The sequence below is a fragment of the Bufo gargarizans genome, unplaced genomic scaffold (assembly GCF_014858855.1).
Source record: "Bufo gargarizans isolate SCDJY-AF-19 unplaced genomic scaffold, ASM1485885v1 original_scaffold_2077_pilon, whole genome shotgun sequence".
NCBI classification, from domain to species: Eukaryota; Metazoa; Chordata; class Amphibia; order Anura; family Bufonidae; genus Bufo; species Bufo gargarizans.
In genome coordinates, this window is record NW_025334629.1 from 314,850 (window position 1) to 337,219 (window position 22,370).

Genomic DNA, 22,370 nt, shown 5'->3' on the forward strand with positions numbered 1-22,370 from the left:
CAAAGTGGCGATATTCGCGAATAAAATTCGCGATTCGAATATTCGTGCTCAACACTACTCAGGTGTACATTATGAGGTTTAAAAGCACCCTAGTTTTATAGTGACTTGAATTTAACCCTTTTAGGACTGTTCTCTTTTCGGCAAGGCTAATTTTTTCTGCACTCCAAAAGCCCGAATTTTTTATTCTTCCATCAACATGACTGTAGGCAAGTTTTGTGATGGGGCATACATATATCTTATCTTTGATTAAAAGGGTTATGTCCCAAATCATATTCTGCATTTTTCAAACCAGCCCCTGGATCTGAATAGTTTTGTAATTTCATGTAATTAAAAATTTAGCATAGTCACTGAGTTATTCAATAAAATGTAGCTGTTCTTTTCCCTATTTTTGTCCATCTCACTATGCTGGTTAAACACGCTCAGTTTAACCCCTTAGGGACACAGCCTTATTTCACCTTAAGGACTTGGCCATTTTTTGCAAATCTGACCAGTGTCATTTTAAGTGCTGATAACTTTAAAACGCTTTGACTTATCCAGGCCATTCTGAGATAGTTTTTTCACCACATATTGCACTTCATGACACTGGTAAAATGAAGTAAAAAAAAAAAAATTTTTTCCATCAAAAAATACCTAATTTACAAAAATTTTTGAAAAACTTGCAAATTTTAAAGTTTGTTTCTCTACTTCTGTAATACATAGTAATACCCCACAAAATTGTGATGACTTTATATTCCCCATATGTCTACTTCATGTTTGAATTATTTTGGGAATGATATTTTATTTTTTGGGAATGTTACAAGGCTTAGAAGTTTAGAAGCAAATCTTGAAATTTTTCTGAAATTTACAAAAACCCAATTTTTAGGGACCACTACAGCTCTGCAGTCACTTTGCAAGGCCTACATAATAGAAACCACCCAAAAATGACCCCATTCTATAAACTACACCTCTCAAGGTATTCAAAACAGATTTTACAAACTTAGTTAACCCTTTAGGTGTTGCACAAGAGTTATTGGCAAATGGGGATGAAATTTGAGAATTTCATTTTTTTGCCTAATTTTCCATTTTAACCCATTTTTTCCGCTAACAAAGCAAGGGTTAACAGCCAAACAAGACTGTATCTTTATTGCCCTGACTCTTCGTGAATTCAAGAATTCGTGATCTCCAGTGATTATGTTCTTAATTGCGAAAATCAGAAAATTTGCGATACGAAAATTCGCGATCAACGCTACTCTTATAGGCAACTTTCCTATTGGTTGCTAGGGATGTTGCTAAGTGCCGATATTCGCAATACATTTGCGATAAATTCGCGATTAGAATATTCGCGAATACAAATATATAGCACTATATTCTAAATATTAGCGAATTCTCAAAGTGGCGATATTCGCTATAAAAATTCGCGATTCGCGCTAAACACTACTCAGGTGTACATTATGAGGTTTAAAAGCACCCTAGTTTTATAGTGACTTGAATTTAACCCTTTTAGGACTGTTCTCTTTTTGGCAAGGCTAATTTTTTCTGCACTCCAAAAGCCTGAATTTTTTATTCTTCCATCAACATGACTGTAGGCAAGTTTTGTGATGGGGCATACATATATCTTATCTTTGATTAAAAGGGTTATGTCCCAAATCATATTCTGCATTTTTCAAACCAGCCCCTAGATCTGAATAGTTTTGTAATTTCATGTAATTAAAGATTTAGCATAGTCACTGAGTTATTCAATAAAATGTAGCTGTTCTTTTCCCTATTTTTGTCCATCTCACTATGCTGGTTAAACACGCTCAGTTTAACCCCTTAGGGACACAGCCTTATTTCACCTTAAGGACTTGGCCATTTTTTGCAAATCTGACCAGTGTCACTTTAAGTGCTGATAACTTTAAAACACTTTGACTTATCCAGGCCATTCTGAGATTGATTTTTCGTCACATATTGTACTTCATGACACTGGTAAAATGAAGTAAACAAAAATATTTTTTTTTTGCATCAAAAAATACCTAATTTACCAAAAATTTTGAAAAACTTGCAAATTTCAAAGTTTGTTTCTCTACTTCTGTAATACATAGTAATACCCCACAAAATTGTGATGACTTTACATTCCCCATATGTCTACTTCATGTTTGAATTATTTTGGGAATGATATTTTATTTTTTGGGAATGTTACAAGGCTTAGAAGTTTAGAAGCAAACAGATTTTACAAACTTAGTTAACCCTTTAGGTGTTGCACGAGAGTTATTGGCAAATGGGGATGAAATTTGAGAATTTCATTTTTTTGCCTAATTTTCCATTTTAACCCATTTTTTCCACTAACAAAGCAAGGGTTAACAGCCAAACAAGACTGTATCTTTATTGCCCTGACTCTGCCATTTACAGAAACACCCCATATGTGTCCGTAAACTACTGTGCGGCCACACAGCGGGGCGTAGAGTAAAAGGTGCGCCGTTTGGTTTTTGGAAGGCAGATTTTGCTGGACTGGTTTATTTACACCATGTCCCATTTGAAGACCCCCTGATGCACCCCTAGAGTAGAAACTACATGAAAGTGACCCCTTCTAAGAAACTACACCCCTCAAGGAATTCAAAACTGATTTTACAAACTTTGTTAACCCTTTAGGTGTTGCACAAGATTTAATGGAAAATAGAGATACAATTTCAAAATTTCACTTTTTTGGCAGATTTTCCATTTTAATATTTTTTTTCCAGTTACAAAGCAAGGGTTAACAGCCAAACAAAACTCATTATTTATGGCCCTGATTCTGTAGTTTACAGAAACACCCCATATGTGGTCGTAAACTGCTGTACGGGCACACGGCAGGGCGCAGAAGGAAAGGAATGCCATACGGTTTTTGGAAGGCAGGTTTTGCTGGACTGGTTTTTTTGACACCATGTCCCATTTGAAGCCCCCCTGTAGAAGCTCCAAAAGAGTGACCCCATTTTAGAAACTATGGGATAAGGTGGCAGTTTTGTTGGTACTAGTTTAGGGTACATCAGATTTTTGGTTGCTCTATATTACACTTTTTGTGCGGCAAGGTAACAAGAAATAGCTTTTTTGGCACCTTTTTTTTTTTGTTATTTGTCATCTGACAGGTTAGATCATGTGGTAATTTTATAGAGCAGGTTGTCACGGACACGGCGATACCTAATATGTATACAATTTTTTTTATTTATGTAAGTTTTACACAATGATTTCATTTTTAAAACAAAAAAAAAGTTTTTGTGTTTCCATAGTCTAAGAGACATATTTTTTTCAGTTTTTGGGAGATTATCTTAAGTAGGGTCTCATTTTTTGCGGGATGAGATGACGGTTTGATTGGCACTATTTTAGGGTTCATATGACTTTTTGATTGGTTGCTATTACACTTTTTGTGACGTAAGATGACAAAAAATGGCTTTTTTTACACCGTTTTTTTTTTTTTTTTACGGTGGTCATCTGAGGGGTTAGTTCATGTGATATTTTTTAGAGCCGGTCGATACGGACGCGGCGATACCTAATATGTATACTTTTTTTTATTTATGTAAGTTTTACACAATGATTTCATTTTTGAAACAAAAAAAATCATGTTTTAGTGTTTCCATAGTCTAAGAGCCATAGTTTTTTCAGTTTTTGGGCGATTATCTTGGGTAGGGTATGATTTTTGTGGGATGAGATGATGGTTTGATTGTTACAATTTTGGCGTACATGCAACTTTTTTGATCACTTTTATTACCTTTTTTGGGAAGTAAGGTGGGCAAAATTTAAATTTTATCAGTTTTTTATTTTTTATTTTTATGACGTTTACCATTCGGGTAAAGTAACATGACCGTTTTATAGATCAGGTCGTTACGGACGCGGCGATACCAATTATGTGTAGGGAATTTTATTTTTTTCATTTTTAATCAGTAATAAATGTATTTTTTTATTTTTACATATTTTTCACTTTTTTCACTTTTTTTTTACCCAGACCCACTTGGTTCTTGAAGATCCAGTGGGTCTGATGTCTGTATAATACAGTACATTACGCTATATAGTGTATTGTACTGTATTTTACTTACACTTTGTCTGAACAGATCTATGCCTTTAGCACAGATCTATTCAGCACCATGGACAGCAGGATGCCTGAGAAGGCGTCCTGTTGCCATGGGAACCTTCCCCGTCTGCTCAGTTGTGGCCACAACTTCACAGACAGGGAAGGGTAAGGAGGGGGGCCGTCTGGGGGCTGTCTGGGGGCTCTCTCCCTCTCCATCGGGGGTCTGCAAAGGCACAGCAGCCCCCCGATGGGAGAGGGAGGGTGCTCCCTGAGCTGTTAACCTTTTCCATACAGCGGTCCTTACCGACCGCAGTATGGAAAGGGTTAAACGGCTGACATCGCATCACAGATGTCAGCCGTTTATACCAGGGTGTTAGCAATGTGCTGACACCCTGGTATACCCGCTTGCCACCAACGACTATTCAAGGGGAGGCGGGCAGGGGATCGCGATCCCGCCTGCCACACCGCCCGCCTCCCGCACCGCCCGCAACCCATTCAGGGGTGCAGGGGGGGGGATACAGATATTTTCGACATACTAAAGTTTCGGATCCCCGCGGTGATCAGAAACGGCAGAAAGCGCAGCAAACCGCAGGTCTGAATTGACCTGCGGTTTGCTGCGATCCCCGACATGGGGGGGTCACGGGACCCCCCTGCGCATTTAGCCTAGGTGCCTGCTCAATGATTTGAGCAGGCATCGGGTTCCGATTACTGCCAGCCGCACGGCAGTGATCGAAAATACATAGGACGTACATGTACGCCCTGTGTCCTTAAGTACCAGGACATAAGGGCGTACATGTACGCCCTATGTCCTTAAGAGGGCCTGTTTTAATAGCTTCTTCCATTCCCCATTTAATAGCAACTCTGGAGCATCTATTCTTATGGCTCTATGTTGTGCCATTCCTTTAATATTTCTACTAGAAGTTATGAATTTATAACTGTATTATCTGGGTGTATTTTTTTTTTGGCACTGCAGGTTTGGTACTGTTACACTTTTTTGTACTATTATACGGTATGTACACTGCAAGTTATTACTTTGCAAATTCTTGCGAGATTTCGGGTAACTTCATAAATGAATTTGTACTGTAAAGAACCATTTCCCGAACTCGGGTTTGGTTCCAAGGTACAACATGGAACCGAACCAGAGTTCGGAAAATGTTTTTCTACAGTACAAATTAATTTATGAAGTTATTACCCGAAGTCTCGCTAGAGTTTGCGAAGCAATAACTTCGGCTCATCGGAGCTCCTGCTCCGTACAGTATTGGAATGAAGTTTTATGCAAATCGACTTTGGATGTTTCATCCAAAGTCGATTCCCTCAACCCTACTCATATCCCTCAAAACCAGTACTCAGATCACATTCTGCTCTCATTTAGCAGTTCAGTGGGATTTGCTGATTTATAAAATAAACAACATGAATGGTGAAGAGGGAAAATTGTGTTTCCGGGAGCTGTGAGAACTCAGAGATATAGATTATTCAACACTGTACATGTGTTATTTTTGTTTAGATGGATGGTGGACCCAAGTACAACACTGCAGAGTTACAACATTCAGAATTTTATGCAGTTTTTGTTGCCAAAACCAAGTGGATTAAAAAAGAGAAAAGTCTGTCTTTATACGTGTCCTCCACTCATGATCCACTCCTGGCTTTGACATAAAAAACTGCATAAAAAACATGAACATTTTAACTCAGCCTTGGGCCTCATGCACATGTGCCAGCTGTGCCCGTGCTGTGGACTGCAAATTGCAGTCCACAATACACAAGTACCGACTATATGGCCACCATCTGTGGAACAGGACACATTCACTTAAATGGGGTCCGCGATCCACATCCGACGGTCTGCACCTTTTGCAGTAGCGCATGACTAATTTTTTGCAGTACGGAGGCATGGACAGAGAACCCATGGAAGCATTCTGTAGTGCTTCCGTCGAGTTCCATGCCTCCGTTCCACACCGCATCTTCGGGACCTATTCTAGCCTCCATTTACTTGAATTATTTAGTGGAATCATCTGCTAGTTCCAATGCTGAAGGCTGCAGGGAAAAGCTGATCAGTGGGTGTGTGGGCTGTTGGACCCCCACAGATGGATATTAGGTCATCAATATCAGAAGTCTAGAAAACACTTTTAAAGAAATGTGTCACAGAATTTTTTTTTCTGCCATTTAACCACTACAGGACCGCTGTACGCAGGATTGCGTCATTGCGGAGCCCCTGTTATTCCTCCTGGACGCGTTGGGGCGTCATCTCGCGAGACGCGAGATTTCCTGTGAACGCGCGCTAACTTGTGCCAAAAAAAAAAATCTTCTATGAACTCGCCATGCCCCTCATTGAATACCGTGGGGTCTTCTTTCCAAAATGGGGTCACATGTGGGGTATTTATACTGCCCTTGCATTTTAGGGGCCCTAAAGCGTGAGAAGAAGTCTGGGATCCAAATGTCTAAAAATGCCCTCCTAAAAGGAATTTTGGCCCCTTGCGCATCTAGGCTGCAAAAAAGTGTCACACATGTGGTATCGCCGTACTCAGGAGAAGTTGGGAAATGTGTTTTGGGGTGTCTTTTTACATATACCCATGCTGGGTGAGAGAAATATCTCTCTATAATGACAACTTTGTATAAAAAAATGGGAAAAGTTGACTTTTAGAGATATTTCTCTCACCCAGCATGGGTATATGTAAAAATACACCCCTTTTAACACCTCCAAAACTCTTCCTATTATGGGTTCAAAAGTTAGACTAACTCTACTAAATTTCTCTGGACTAATCACGCTTTCCCATACGCCTGGACTATAGGCCTTTGGTCCTTGGCTCTTTTTGAGAGGCTCAGGCTCAAGGTCTATTTAACATCGCAAATTTTTTTTTTTTTCCTCCCCTCTTTTGGACTAATTAGTGTCTAAATCTGGATTAATTTATTGTTTATTGTTTGTTTCTTGATGTTTATGACTAATTTGAAAAGGGGTTCATATTTTGTTTTATTACTGTGTTAAAGGGGTTTATACTCTGTCTTATTATTACTCCTATTAACAATTTTGTAACTAACTGTCTTATAAAATAGGTGGGGGGAGGGGAGAGAGGAGGAAGAGAAGGGAATAGAGGTGATTTTTTCCCAAGGGCTTATATAGTAAAGGGGGAGGGAAGGTTAAGAAACTGAAAATGCCATCAAAAAGAAGGGAGGAACAGCGTGGCCCTACAGGGAGTACCGCCAGGCGATCAGTAACCGGGCTAGAAAGTGGATCCAAACAACAGGGTTTAAATAAATATTTGCTCCCGAATTCACCTGGGCCTAGATCCCCACAAAAAGAAAAAAACGCAGATGCTAGACTTCAGGGTCCAACACATGAGATAACACCTGAGGGGGGAGAGGGGGAGAGGGGAACCCCAGTGACATATACTGAAACAGATGTAAAGATGGTGCAGGATATACTTTGCACGGTTTCGCGGATGGAAAATGTAATGGGCAATCTGGTAACGCAGCTCAGGGCAGTGCAAACCGATGTTATGGTTATACGAGGTGAGATGGAGAAAAGGATCCCCACCCTAGAGCAATCTGTGCAGAAGTTAGAGAAGGAGGTGGTATCTTTAAAACAGATAAATGGTAAGATGGAACAAAAACTGGTTGATCAGGAGGATAGATCAAGAAGATCTAACATAAGATGTGTGGGGGTCCCAGAACGTGCGGAGGGAGATAATTGTACTGAATTCATGGAGAAATGGATAAGGGAGAATAGTAAAGAGGGCACTCTCTCCCCTCTATTCTCTATCGAAAGAGCACATAGGGTCCCCACAAAAAATAGGGTCCCAGGGGACTATCTAGGCCTATATTGGTGAAATGTTTATTGACTAAGGACCAGGATGGAATACTATTTGACGCCAGAACTTCAGAAAAATATCATATGCAGGGTGTAAAGATTAAACTTTTTCCAGACTATTCATCTAGTACTAACGCACAAAGGAGAGAATTTATAATTGTAAAAAAAAGATTAAGGGAGGCAGGTCTAAAGTATAGCTTGCTCTTCCCGGCGAAATTAAGGGTGGAATATAAAGGCAGGAGCATTTTTTTCCAGACTCCGGAAGAAGTTAGTGAATGGGCGGACGGGGAGGGCCTCTGAGGCCGGGGGTGGCAGAGGTGAAAGGGGTCTCTATGCTAAGTTATGGAGTTGCCCAGACTGCTGGTCAGCAGAAGGGGTGATTATTTAGATAGGGGGGTATATACGGGATGTGGGAGAGGGGGACAAGTGTGTTTTTTTTTTTCTTTTTTTTTTTTCTTTCCGCCCCCTCTGCTAGAAGATGGTTAGGATCCTTTCATTGAATGTGAGAGGGCTTCGTGAGAGGGTTAAAAGATACGCTATCCTTGAGTGGATGAAGAGGTTTCTGCCGGCCGTCATCTGTCTCCAGGAGACACATTTGGATAAGGAATCGGTAAGGTGGTTGGAGAGGAAATGGATGGTGGAGGGATATCACTCTGTGTATACTACCTATTCTAGAGGGGTCTCAATTTTGATACACAAGAAGATTAAATTCGAAGTTGTGGCATGCGAGGCCGATGACTGCGGCAGATACCTCTTCTTACATTGTTACGTAGAAGGGATTAAAACTGTAATTGCCAATATATATATCCCACCACCTTACAAGCCAGACGTATTGTATCAATTGTATAGATTTATGTTGAACAAGCAGGAATGTATATTGATTGCGGTGGGTGATTATAATGCGGTTATGGATCCACTCAGGGATAGAACTTCTGGCAGAGGGGGAGGAGCACAAAATGTAGATTTATGTAAGCTAGCCCAGGAATTAAATTGGGTAGATGTGTGGCGCGTTCAAAATCCGGATGAAATTATGTACTCCTGTTATTCAAAAACACATCAAACCTGGTCAAGAATAGATATGCTTTTTGGAGAAAAAAAATGTAATCTCCCAAAACAGGATTAGGATTAAGTATATACCTATGGCTTTGTCAGACCATAATGCAATGGTAATTGACCTAGACTTGAATAAAAATAATATTGTGCCGTTGTTCAAGTTTAACCCTCATTGGTTATCACTGATCACAGATAACGAGAGTATAATTGAGGAGCTAAAAAAAAAATTTAAGGTGAATACTGGTTCTGCCAATAGATTAATGGTTTGGGATACGGCCAAGGCATTTTTGAGAGGAGTGTTGTTAAAAAAGGTAAATTATTGGAAAAAAAGTGTTAGAGAGAAAGGGAATCTATTGGAAAAGAAATTACAAGAAGCAGGAATGGTATGTATAAGGTACCCCACTGATTTCAATAAGAGAGTTTGGGAGGAAGAACAAGAAAAATCTAAAATATACCAGTTAGAAAAAACTAGGAAAGAATTGCTTTTTCAAGGGGTCTGGTTAGCTTCGGAGGGCGAAAAGGTCGGTAAAATTTTAGCAAATATAGTGAGAAATCAAAAAGGGAAATCATGGATCGGTGTAATTAAGGATAAAACAAGTAAATTAGTCAGCACACCGGAAGGTATTAAAAAAGTGTTCCTGGAGTATTTCCTAGAGCTTTATAAGTCTAGGGCACAATATTCAAAACAAGAGTTAGATTTATATCTAGATAAGTTCCTTTCAGTAAGATATCCCAGGCCCAAAAAGAATATTTAGAAAAAGAAATATCGGTGGCAGAAATAAATTCAGTGTTGGGGAAGGTAAAAGCCGAAAAAGCACCAGGGGGTGATGGGCTCCCTTTTGAAATATATAAAACCTTCTCCCAGGTTTTAGTACCTGAGTTAAAAACAACATTGGATGAATCTCGAAAATTGGGTGATCTACCTAACTCCATGAAGGAAGCAATTATTACATTCATTCCAAAAAAGGGAAAAGAACAATTAGATCCCGGGTCATATAGGCCAATATCTCTTCTGAATATGGATGTAAAATTTTGGCAAAGGTCTTGGCGGATAGGCTGTCAAAGGTTATTAAAGTAATAATAAATAAAGATCAGACAGGCTTCATTCCAGGCAGAACAATATATTCAAATATAAGAAGGTTGTTCCTTAACATCGAAGCTAATAATTTAGACGCAGGGGAGAAAGCGATACTTTCATTGGATGCCCAAAAGGCATTCGATTGTATTGAATGGGAGTACCTATGGACAGTATTAAAAAGGGTTGGTATAGGGGAGGGATTTATAAGGTGGATTCAGTTAATATATCTTAACCCAAGGGCCAGAGTGGTGGTGGACGGGAGCTTGTCCCTGCCGTTTGCCCTATATCGTGGCACTAGGCAGGGATGCCCTCTCTCCCCACTGTTATTTGCTATTGCAATTGAGCCTCTGGCAAACATAATAAGAAATGATAGGGAGATTAAAGGGTTTCAATATGTGGGTGGAGAGGAAAAAATGTTAATGTATGCGGATGATATTTTACTTTTTTTGCATAATACTGGGGATCAGTTCAATAGAGTGATAGAAATAATAGATACGTTCGGTTTGTTTTCTGGTTTAAATATTAATTGGGGGAAATCACACATGCTAATATTAGGAGATGGACAATCACAGGGAGATTCACGGGTCCACGTCCTTGAAAAAAATGAGAAATTCAAATATCTTGGTATACAAATCTCTGGAAATATAGAAGAATCTGAAAAACTAAATGTCCTCCCCTTAATAAAAGAATTAAGAACTAAAATACACATATGGAAACGACTACCAATGTCAATACAAGGTCGGGTAAATCTAATAAAAATGGTCTTTCTCCCAAAAATACTCTGTCTTGCAAAATGCTCCAGTGAGAATATCGCAGAATATTTTTAAGCTATTCGATAGCCTAATGGGGGAATTTATTTGGAAGGGAGCTATCCCTCGGATAAAGAAAGAAGTCCTTCAGCTTCCAGTGCGGGATGGAGGATTAGCGGTTCCTAATCTGTTTTTCTACTATCTAATAACACAATATGGGAATATAAAGGGTAGTTTAGAAAGTTTGGTGGGTAGTCAAGAAATAAATAGATGGGGATGGAAAGAGGAGTGGAATCACTTAGAGGTGCTTGGAATCAGGTTTTTTGGGGAAAAAAATACTGGTAACAGAATACTAAACTTAATAGGAATACGTATGGGGGGAAATTAAAAAAATATTAGAGATTAAAGGGTTTTTGCACTATACACCGATTTGGAAAAATCTTAATTTAAAGGAACTAGAAACGATCAGGGTTTATATAGACTGGGGAAAAAAAGGAATTAAATATATAGATCAGATTTTCAAGGAAGACAATTTGAAGGACTTTAATACAATGGTAACGGAATTTGGGATTCCCCATAGAGATATGTATAAATACTTTCAGCTTAGGAATGCGCTGCGGACAGTGGACCAAGATGATAGGTATAGAAGGGAAAAATCGGATATGCTGGATAAATTTATTAGAGGAGGGGAAGGAGGAGGAATAACCGCAAGGAGATATGGGATTTTGATAGAGGGAAGGAAAAAAAGGATCATAATGCCGGCCGTAAGAAAATGGGAGAAAGAACTAGAATCTTTTACGGAAGAGAAATGGAGAGATGCCCTTAGAAATTATGCGAGGGTCTCTGATAGGGGTTCACATAAGATCTCACAATTCTTCATATTGCATAGATTACATCGATCTCCATGGATGTTGAAAAGAATGGGTGTGAGGGAGTCAGATAAGTGTCTAAAATGTTGGGAGGAGAAAGCCGATTTAATACATTGCTTTTGGAGATGCCCCAAACTTTTTAGATATTGGACAGAAATAGTAGAAATCATATTTTTGCGTCTGAAAGTTCAGCTGCCCAATGACCCAGTCATTTGTATTTTAGGGGCAACTGAACACTTGAAGGTAGATAAAAAAATACGATTGGTTTTGAATAAAGTATTATTTCAAGCCAGACTTATACTTAGGAAATGGATAATGGCAGATCCACCGACAGTGGGACAGTGGAAAAAAGCAATAGATAACTTAATTATAGAAGAACGTGCGATGGAGAGTTATACTAAAAAATCAAAAATTTTTGCTGAAGTATGGAAAAATTGGCTACTCTAGGGCTGGATGTGTTTTTTTTTGTTTTTTTTCTCACGTCCCCCCCCCCTTCCTCTTCCTATGGGTAGTGGGAGGGTATAAATAAAGATAAATTACTATTATGAACTGTTAATATCTATGTTCTTTTAATATTAGATTAATGTATTTTTTGGATGTTTTTTCTATGAAATTGAAATAAAGACTAATTTAAACAAAAAAATACACCCCAAAACACATTGCCCTACTTCTTCCGAGTACGGCGATACCACATGTGTGACACTTTTTTGCAGCCTAGGTGGGCAAAGGGGCCCACATTCTAAAGAGCATCTTTAGGATTACACAGGGCATTTTTAACACATTTGGATTTCAAACTACTTCTCACGCATTAGGGCCCCTAAAATGCCAGGGCAGTATAACTACCCCACAAGTGACCCCATTTTGGAAAGAAGACACCCCAAGGTATTCCGTGAGGGGCATGGTGAGTTCCTAAAATTATATTCTTTTTTGTCACAAGTTAGCGGAAAATTATGATTTTTTTTCTTACAAAGTCTCATATTCCACTAACTTGTGACAAAAAATAAAAACTTCCATGAACTCACTTTGCCCATCACGAAATACCTTGGGGTGTCTTCTTTCCAAAATGGGGTCACTTGTGGGGTAGTTATACTGCCCTGGCATTTTAGGGGCCCTAATGCGTGAGAAGTAGTTTGAAATCAAAATGTGAGAAATATCTCTCTAAAAGACAACTTTTCCCATTTTTTTATACAAAGTTGTCATTTGACAGAGATATTTATCTCACCCAGCATGGGCATGTGTAAATAGACACCCCAAAACACATTGCCCGACTTCTCCTGAGTACGGCGATACCACATGTGTGACACTTTTTTGCAGCCTAGGTGGGCAAAGGGGCCCACATTCCAAAGAGCACCTTTAGGATTTCACAGGGCATTTTTTACACATTTTGATTTCAAACTACTTCTCACGCATTAGGGCCCCTAAAATGCCAGGGCAGTATAACTACCCCACAAGTGAGCCCATTTTGGAAAGAAGACACCCCAAGGTATTTCGTAATGGGCATAGTGAGTTCATGAAAGTTTTTATTTTTTGTCACAAGTTAGTGGAATATGAGACTTTGTAATAAAAAAAATAAAATCATAATTTTACTCACTATGCCCATCAGCAAATACCTTAGGGTGTCTACTTTCCGAAATGGGGTCATTTGTGGGGGTTTTCTACTGTCTGGGCATTGTAGAACCTCAGGAAACATGACAGGTGCTCAGAAAGCCAGAGCTGCTTCAAAAAGCGGAAATTCACATTTTTGTACCATAGTTTGTAAACGCTATAACTTTTACCCAAACCATTTTTTATTTTTTTTTACCCAAACATTTTTTTTAATCAAAGACATGTAGAACAATACATTTAGAGAAAAATTTATATAGAAATGTATATTTAAAAAAAAAAATTTACAACTGAAAGTGAAAAATGTCATATTTTAAAAAAAAAACGTAAATTTCGATTAATAACAAAAAAAGTAAAAATGTCAGCAGCAATGAAATACCACCAAATGAAAGCTCTATTAGTGAGAAGAAAAGGAGGTAAAATTAATTTGGGTGGTAAGTTGCATGACTGAGCAATAAACGGTGAAAGTAGTGTAGTGCAGAATTGTAAAAAGTGGTCTGGTCATTAGGGTGTTTAAGCTAGGGGAGCTGAGGTGGTTAAATCAGATTTTAACACGTTTCCTTTTTTACTTAGGCTACTTTCACATTAGCGTTCGGGGCTCCACTTGTGAGTTCTGTTTGAAGGCTCTCACAAGCGGCCCCGAACGGATCCGTCCAGCCCTAATGCATTCTGAGTGAATGCGGATCCGCTCAGAATGCATCAGTCTGGCACCGTCTGTCCTCCGCTCCGCTCAGCAGGCGGACACCCGAACGCTGCTTGCAGCGTTCGGGTGTCCGCCTGGCCGTGCGGAAGCAAACTGATCCGTCCAGAGTTACAATGGAAGTCAATGGGGGCGGATCCGTTCGAAGGTGACATAATATGGTGCATTTTTCAAACGGATCCGCCCCCCATTGACTTTCAATGTAAAGTCTTGACAGATCCGTCTGAATACAAATTGTACTTAGACTTTTTAAGTGAAATATAATGCAAATGGTTCCGTCTGAACGGATACCATCGTTTGCATTATAGGAGCGGATCCGTCTGTACAAATACCAGACGGATCCGCTCCGAACGCAAGTGTGAAAGTAGCCTTATTTACTTATCTGTTTTAATTTTCTGATTGCAGATTTATTTATTCTATTTCCTGAACATGTATGCAATCTTCCCTGAGCTGTTCTTTAGAGAGCATAAGAAAATTGTTTTATGGCAGCCATATGGCCATAGACACAATGGTCAGGAGGGGACCTCATTGATTTCCATGGGAGAGACCTATACTGAGGTCAGGAGGGAGCTGATAAGTGTTAAGGCTGATTCATTGGCCTGTATTTGTGGGAGGGGCACGGTTGCCTATATCATAGCACCTCTGCCCCTCCTTCAATGAACGACGAGTCAAACTCTGGCCTCGTTCTGTGCGTGAGGATTGCGTCTGGTCTTAGAAGTTCGTTTTCTGTGCGCAAGCTACTAGATCAGGTAAGTGACTGCCACATTGCAGTCTCGGTTCACAAGTCCGGCCGGCAGTGCCGGCTCCCTAGGTAAGAGGGAGCCACACTGCACCGGAGCGTCTGCCAGGCAGCCCCGGCTCCCACATGGTATGAATCGTAGGGTACAGGGATCAGCGTGATCCTGATTCGAATTTTTCTCCCCCCCTTAACGTCTGGCACGGGCCACTGTGCCACTAGTTAGGCAGGGTCCCCGGCAGCAGATTGTTTTTCCCCCCCTCATGCCCCCCATGCCCGCACTGGCCCATGTCATGGCGCACTCACCCCAGCGTTCCTGCTTGCGGTCTCCTCCGCAGTCTGTCCGAGCTGCAGGCGGCCGGTTACTGTGTGGGCTCCCCCTGGTGGCTACTGGAGTCAATGCAGTCCATGGAGCAGAGTTGGATGGTGCAGGCTCCCTCCGGTGGTGACTGCCGGCAGTGCAGTCCATAGCTCTGTGCTCTGTGTTGGCTCCATCTAGTGGCCACCAGAGCTATGACCACCATGGGAAAATTAGTTAGAAAAAAAAAAAAAAAGTGGGGGGGGTATATGAAAAAAAAGAGGGAATAATTATAAAAGAGTATAACACATGCTTTGATTGATGGAGTTTTTTAGGGAGGGGGCGATATATTTGTTCGGTGCTAGTTAGAGGATCTCCGTATTGTTGGTCGCACGCCTCTACGCCTGGCGGTATGACGTACGCGAGGATCTTACATGTGATTTTATTCCAGGATCTGTGTCGTCCTTCTTCAAACATATTCTGCACGTTGTTCAACCATCAGGGTACAGTATGGCAGTAGATATGTCGTGTTACTATTCCATTCTCTCCTTCTGGTAGTGGGTCAGTTGTGCCACTGTCAGACTCACCATTCACCGGGGTGTTCTAGGTTCAGCTATCGCTTCTCCTTGGCTCAGGTCCTCTCGTCCTTTTTTCACTCATATTCTTCACAGTTGCATGGGTCTCGGCCTACTCACAGCCACGTCACATCATTCCGGTGTCGGTTGACAGTCAGGAGTTGATTTATGCATACTGTATCCACAGGGTATGTCACGTGCTTCAGACATAGTGGAGGCTTCGGTCGACGAGAACCCCGCCAGGATGTCAGAAGGGGGCAGTGTGTTGTCTCTTCGCACTTGGACCATCCCTAGGCTGATGGCGGAGTTGTCCAGAAGGGGTATTTCGTATCCCGCTTCTGCTAGGAAGGCTGAGTTATACCGGTTATTGGTCGTTAACTCAGGCCCTCAGCAGCAGGAAGAAGTCTCCATGGTCACAGTTCAGAGCTCTCTGACACAAATCCATCTGATGTTGAATAACTTAACTTCGTCTGTCACGGATGTGCAAACCAGGTTGGAAGCGGTTGAGTCTCGTAGTTTTTCCACCACTCCGCAGACCATCGATGCCGCTGTTCCATCCACATCTACGGCGACAGGGGCAGGTGTCCCTGTGACAGCGCCCAGTATTATGCCGGCACATTTTGTTCCTGTTAATCTAAAGAAGGACATCCTGGAAGGTAGGGATGTCAATCTAGCATCCTTACTGTTCGCTACCCGGGATCTTTCTGATAGTAGGGTAATTGCCTGTGGGGATGTGTCAGTGATCCTGAAAGGCTGGGACCACAGGCTGAACCGCAAGCTCACGGTACCTGAGTTTTTGCTCGCATTTAGTTTGTACAGAGACGTAATCTGTTCAGTTTGTCCCGAGAGAAGGGAAGAACTTGATTCAGGATAACGGAGTTGGGGTACAAGTATGGTGGTAGTTCCTTCTATGACTACCATTGTTCTTTCTCGGCCAAGGCAGCTGCCACTTTAAGTCAGTTCCAGTTTCTTACAAACTGGGCCAATATTTATACGGAGATTTTTTGTAGGCATTTCGCCGGGCTTAAGGCACCATCATGCTCCCTGTGCCAATCAATTGACCATTCTACTGTGTGGTGTCATAAGGCTGCTCCGAGTGAGGAGTCTAGTTCTACAGGTCCTGTTCCCGGCCCGTCCGATTCACACAAATCCTCTGGTTTAGTTGACAAGCTGGGTAGACCCATCAAACTACTCGGCAGGTTACAGATTTGCAATAATTTCAACTATGCATCCTGTAACTTCAGTCAGTGCCGCTTGCTACACATATGTACTATCTGCTTCAGAGCCCACCCTAATGTAGTCTGTTCATTAAAAGCAGATAATAATTACATGTGTGTTGTTAATATAGTTCGGTTGCAGCAGTTCCTACGCAGGTATCCTGACCCAGGCTTCGTGGAGTTCCTTAGTACAGGATTCACGTTCGGTTTCAACACTGGGATGGTGGCCCTCCAGATTCCACACACGAGTGCAGGAACCTACAGTCCGCTGACCAACACCCCGATGTCTCCGATAGGTTAATCTCAGCGGAATTAGTCAAAGGTTTCCTGATAGGCCCTTTTTTATCATCACCCTTTGAACAGTGGAGAATCAGCCCGATAGGAGTTGTGTTCCGGCAAATCAGTAGCCCATACCTAGCATCACTCCTCTAATTCCATCAGAAGAAGTTAGTATGAGATATGCCACCATAGATCAAGCCATTGCTCTTATCTTACAGTTAGGTCCCAGCACCCATCCTTTCTAAAGCTGATATTGCAGACGCCTTCAAATTACTACGGATCAAACCGTCCCTCTGGCAGTGGTATGGTGTCAAATGGAGGGGCCTTTATTATTTTGCTTCCAATCTTACATTCGGGTCTAAGAGTAGCCCATTGTTATTTGACCAGTTAGCCAAGGCTCTCCACTGGATTTTAGTCCATGAATTCCACTGTAACAATATTATTCACTACCTGGATGATTTTTTAATTATTGAGCGCCTGACGCTCCCCCCAAAGACCTTCATTTGCTACTGGAGTGTTTCAGACAATTAGGGGTTCCTGTCTCTCCCAAGAAAGTGGAAGGTCCCTCCGCAGTCATCACATTCCTTGGTATAGTATTGGACACCCAGAACATGGTTGCCAGGTTGCCAAGGGACAAATTACAGAGAATCAGGGAAGTCGTTCATAATTTCACATCTACTAGAGTGATTAAAAACAGTTCAGCTACAGTCCCTGTTAGGCATGCTGAACTTTGCGATGCGCATAATTCCGCAAGGTAGAGCATTTGTATCGCGTTTACTTTCACTCCTTCCTACAGCCCCTTCCCAGGATAGCAGCATAGGCCTGGACGATATGGTCATGGCTGACTTGAACATGTGGGATCAATTTCTCACGCAATGGAATGGCATCTCGCTCTTTTGTTCCCACAATATCCGACAACTCCCCCGTAATTTTGTCCGACGCCGCTGCCAATACAGGTTTCGCAGCTATTTTTGGCAACCATTGGTTAGCAGACAGATGGCCAATCGAAGTTAGTTCCATTCCTGGGTTTTTCCGTACCTCAGCAGTGTTTGAACTCTACCCCTTAGTGGCAGCATCCTATACCTGGGGTCAAAGTTGGTCAGGTCAGACTGTGTCCTTCGTGTCCGATAATGCAGCCGTCATCGAGATTCTCAATAGTAGTTCTTCTAAGTCTCCATATGTCATGTTATTTCTTAGGCGCCTGGTCCTTCTGTCATTACACCAGTTTTGTTACATAGCTTCACCTATAGCCGGGAACCACAACGCAGCAGCCGACGCATTATCTCGTTTTAATTTTACCCTCTTTTCACAGATCTGTCCAGAAGCAGACGCCATCGGGAGCCCAGTCCCTCCATACGTTGCTCTAATCCTTCCATAGAAGCTCATCTCGCCACCGCTCGGTCACTGTTAGTCAAGTCTCTCTCTCCCAATACAGCCAGAGCCTACCAGACAGGTTGGAGAGCCTTCCAGAAATTTCAGGACTCTTGTCCGCAAGGTGACACCGAGTTTGTTCCATACATCCTGGCGTTCATAGGTTACTGTCACACCAATCTGAAACTATCCCACACCACGGTCAAGTCCTACCCCGCAAGCGTGCAACATTTTAGAGCTATGAGTTTCACCCAGCCAGGTTTATTGTTTTCAATCCATGCCATTAAAGCTACTCTGAAGGGTCTCGAGAAAAGCGACTGCGAGTCACGCACTCGCCGGCTACCCGTCAATGGTCAGGTTTTCCGCGACCTTTCCGACCTGTTAGACAAAAAAAATTTGGTGCACCGGAATAGTTTCATAATAAAAGCTGCCATTTACCTGGCCTTTTATGGGTTTTTGAGACTGGCGGAGTTTACATCCCCGGCTAACAGTAGCAGATACGTCACTCTTGGTCAGCTCTCGGCTTCCCGAGATGGTTTCATACTCTTGCTGCTCACCACCAAGACCTCTCAGGTAGGCCCCCCAACCCAGGTGTTTTACTTCTCGACCTCTCATCATTGGGGCCCCGTGTGCGTGCTGCAACAGCTTCTGTCCTCTCTGCCAAACAAGCCGCCCGACAGTCCTTTGCTACCATTCAATAATACTCACCTCACCTGTCCCCAATTCATAACTCATATTTGTGTTTTTACTGTACAATCTGGCAGTAGACCCATCCTCAATATCCGAGCATTCATTTCGCATAGGGGCGGCATCCGCCGCTTCAAGGAATCGGGTTCCAGCACATATAATCAAAAGACTAGGTCGTTGGCGTTCGTCCCGTTTTAGCCGCTACATTCCTTGTCTGTATACTGAAATGAATCTTGCTTGTCAGAATTTGGTGTTATGAATAAATGTTTGTAGCCTTCCGATATGAAAGGAATTGTTGTTGCTTTTTGGCCTCCTTCAGCTATCCCTTCAACGTCGCGGTTTCGGCATAACTCTAACCGCTTAGCTAGCCAGCAGGTAGGAGTCCTTCTTTCGTGAGTGCCCGACCACAAGCTGTGATATCACCTATTGTGGCGGGTGGATCCTGTGTTGTCTGTACACAGATGTTATATAACGAGGCTGCAGTGATAAAGAAATAACAGCATTAAAGTGATGCAGACCAAGAAATGGCGCCTATAATTAGGCTTAGTGACTAGTGTGAAACTGGAGGGTTTTATGCTTTTTGTTTAAATAATATAATCAAAAAATCTTTAAAAATTTGTTTCAAACAATAGGTCATTTTCTGTTGAAACATTTCCTTTAACTATTCACTAGGTACAGCAAACACACGGCTGGATAAAGTAGACCACATTGCTCTTTGTCACAGTGTGGCCAAGGCTGCCGAGGGAGTCTAAGTCCTGGTAAGTGCAGTTCCTGACAAATTTCTTCTGACAGTGGGTGGCATCTTCAAGGAAACATGTAGGCACATTTAGCTACTTTTCTGTATTTTATAATAAACACCTTTAAATAAATATAACAAATCAAGAATTTAAAGGGGTATTCTATGATTTTATTATTGATGACCATCAATATCTTTTTTTTCAGTCAAACCAATTTTATTAAGGTTTTTATAAAGAACATATACAGTATAGTCAAAATACTAATACAAACAGATCAGTACAAACGGTACAACCTCAAATACAAATATTACCCCTTCTTCCCTCCCCCACCCCGCTCCATATAGTTTTCCAAAAATGTAGGACCCCCTGGTAATCAGTTCGTATTTCATCTTGCTATTCAAGATTCACAGGCTTAGGCCTCTTTCACACTGGCGTGTGCGGCCCTTTGCCGTATTGCGGCCCGCAGAATGCAATACATGGGTGCAGTTCCGTGGGCATTCCGCATCACGGATGCGGACCCATTCACTTGAATAGGTCTGCAAATCCGGAGATGCGGAATGGTGCGGAACGGAACCACGGAACGGAACCTCAAGGAAGCACTACGGAGTGCTTCCATGGGGTTTCGTCCCATACTTCCGTTCCGCAAAAAGATAGAACATGGCCTATCTTTTTGCGCAACGGCTGGATCGCGAACCCATTCAAGTAAATGGGTCTGAGATCTGCTGCGGCTGTCCCACGGACTGTGCTCGTGCATTGCGGCCCGCTGTAGCATGACCACGGGCCGCACACGCCAGTGTGAAAGAGGCCTTACCCTACATTCCTCAGCTCATGTATCCAGTTAATGGTTTAGACCTCAATGTGTAGCACAAGTATTTCACTGCTGCCTACAGTGTCTGATCCAGTCCTGATTTGCAATAGAGCAGGGGTCGCCAAAAAAGGCCTAGCCAACCAAGAATCCCACTGTTTCTCTAATTTCTTGAAATTACCTCTCTTCATATAAACTCCTCTTTCCAATGTCCATCAATATTTGATCAGCAGGGGGTAAATTATCAAGGGATGGAGTTATGGTGCCAGAACTACACATTTCCATCCATTGTGGATGGAGCTGGTTAGTGCATCACTGCTCTCATTGAATGAATGAGCACTGCTGAATTAATCAGGTTCGTCCACTACACAATGGATGGAGTTGTAGTTCCAGCGCCAACTTCTGGCACCAGAGCTAACATGAAACAGAGGATAGGCCATCAATAATAAAATCCTGCAATAACCCTTAAAGAATGTAAACATACTATAGGTGCTTACTGTTTTTAACTGCTACTTACCCCCAAGGCTCTTGGTTTGCTTTTCAGGAATGTTAGATAAAAAGGAGATGATGGATCTGTATTTGGTGTCACTACATTAGCCACTCTCCATTGTGGTACCACAGTGGACGCATTCCACACCTGGGTTGAAGGAAGACCATTATATGGAGGGGGTTGTTGAGGAACATTTTGCAGGTAGGTTGGAACTGGTGTATTTGAGTAAAGAACAGCTGAAGGAGCTTGGCCCTCTAAACTCTCGTAGATATTAGGTGGATTTTCAGTGTTAATTGCAGACATCGTGGACACTGGCACTGAAATTAGAAATGTAAAATGAGTTCAGTAACTGCCGTACTAGAACATCAACTGTAAGACGGTCTCAGCTCTTAATCCCTTAAAAGGGTTGTGCAGTGGTATAACACTGATGAATTAGGGTGCATTCACACGACCGTAAGTGTTTTGCGGATCCGCAAAACACGGATACCGGCTGTGTGCGTTCCGCATTTTGCGGATCACACATGGCCGGCACCATTTAGAGAATGGCTATTCTTCTCTGCAACCGCGGACAAGAATAGGATATGCTCTATATTTTTTGCGGTGCAGCGGAACAGAACAACGGATGCAGAGAGCACACAGTGTGCTGTACGCATCTTTTGCGGCCCCATTGAAATTAATGGGTCCGCACTCGTTCTGCAAAATTGCGGAACGGGTGCGGATCCATTTATAAGGTCATGTGAATGCACCCTTATACTAAGGATAGGTCATCAATATCAGATCGGTGGATGTAAGACCCCTGCCTATCAGCTATTTGAAGAGGTCACGGTGCTTGTGCAAGTGCTGCGTCCTCTTCAAAGTTTTACTGCACACAAGTCTTCCACACAGTGGCGGTGCAGTGTAATTACAACTGCTTGTCCCATTAATGCTGCTTAGCTCATTTTTCTCTATAACATGCTGACTGCAGGTTGCACTGCCTTTTCATGGTTGAAAGTTGTTTCCTATCCACAGGAAAGGGTATAGCTAATCGATCAGTGAGACGCCACTGATCATAACTGGGATCCCGTACCTTTCGGCCTCCTGAAATGAATGGAGAGGCAAGTTGAGCATGCGCTCTGCCGCTTGTGCCGCTCTGTTCATCAGTATTAGAGGTCTGGAGATAGATGTGTACAGTACTCAGCTGCTTCAAGAATTACCATAAAGATGAAAGGAACAATGGTGCACATGCTCCACCTGTAGGTGCAACGCAGAGTACAGGGTCCCAATTCTGGTGATCATAGGGGTCAAATAGATATCTCCTATTCTGTAGATAGGAAATAAGGCTACTT

General features: G+C 42.0%; 1 protein-coding gene across 1 annotated transcript in view; it reads right to left on the bottom strand.

Moving 5' to 3' along the window:
* LOC122923933 (membrane-spanning 4-domains subfamily A member 8-like) overlaps window positions 1-21,356 on the bottom strand; it is a 76,948-nt gene extending 55,592 nt beyond the window's left edge. Inside the window, exon 1 of the mRNA XM_044274817.1 lies at window positions 21,073-21,356. Coding sequence (XP_044130752.1) covers window positions 21,073-21,348 — 276 coding nt within the window. The 5' untranslated portion in view covers window positions 21,349-21,356. The remainder of the gene's footprint in view (window positions 1-21,072) is intronic.
* Window positions 21,357-22,370: the final 1,014 nt, after the last annotated feature.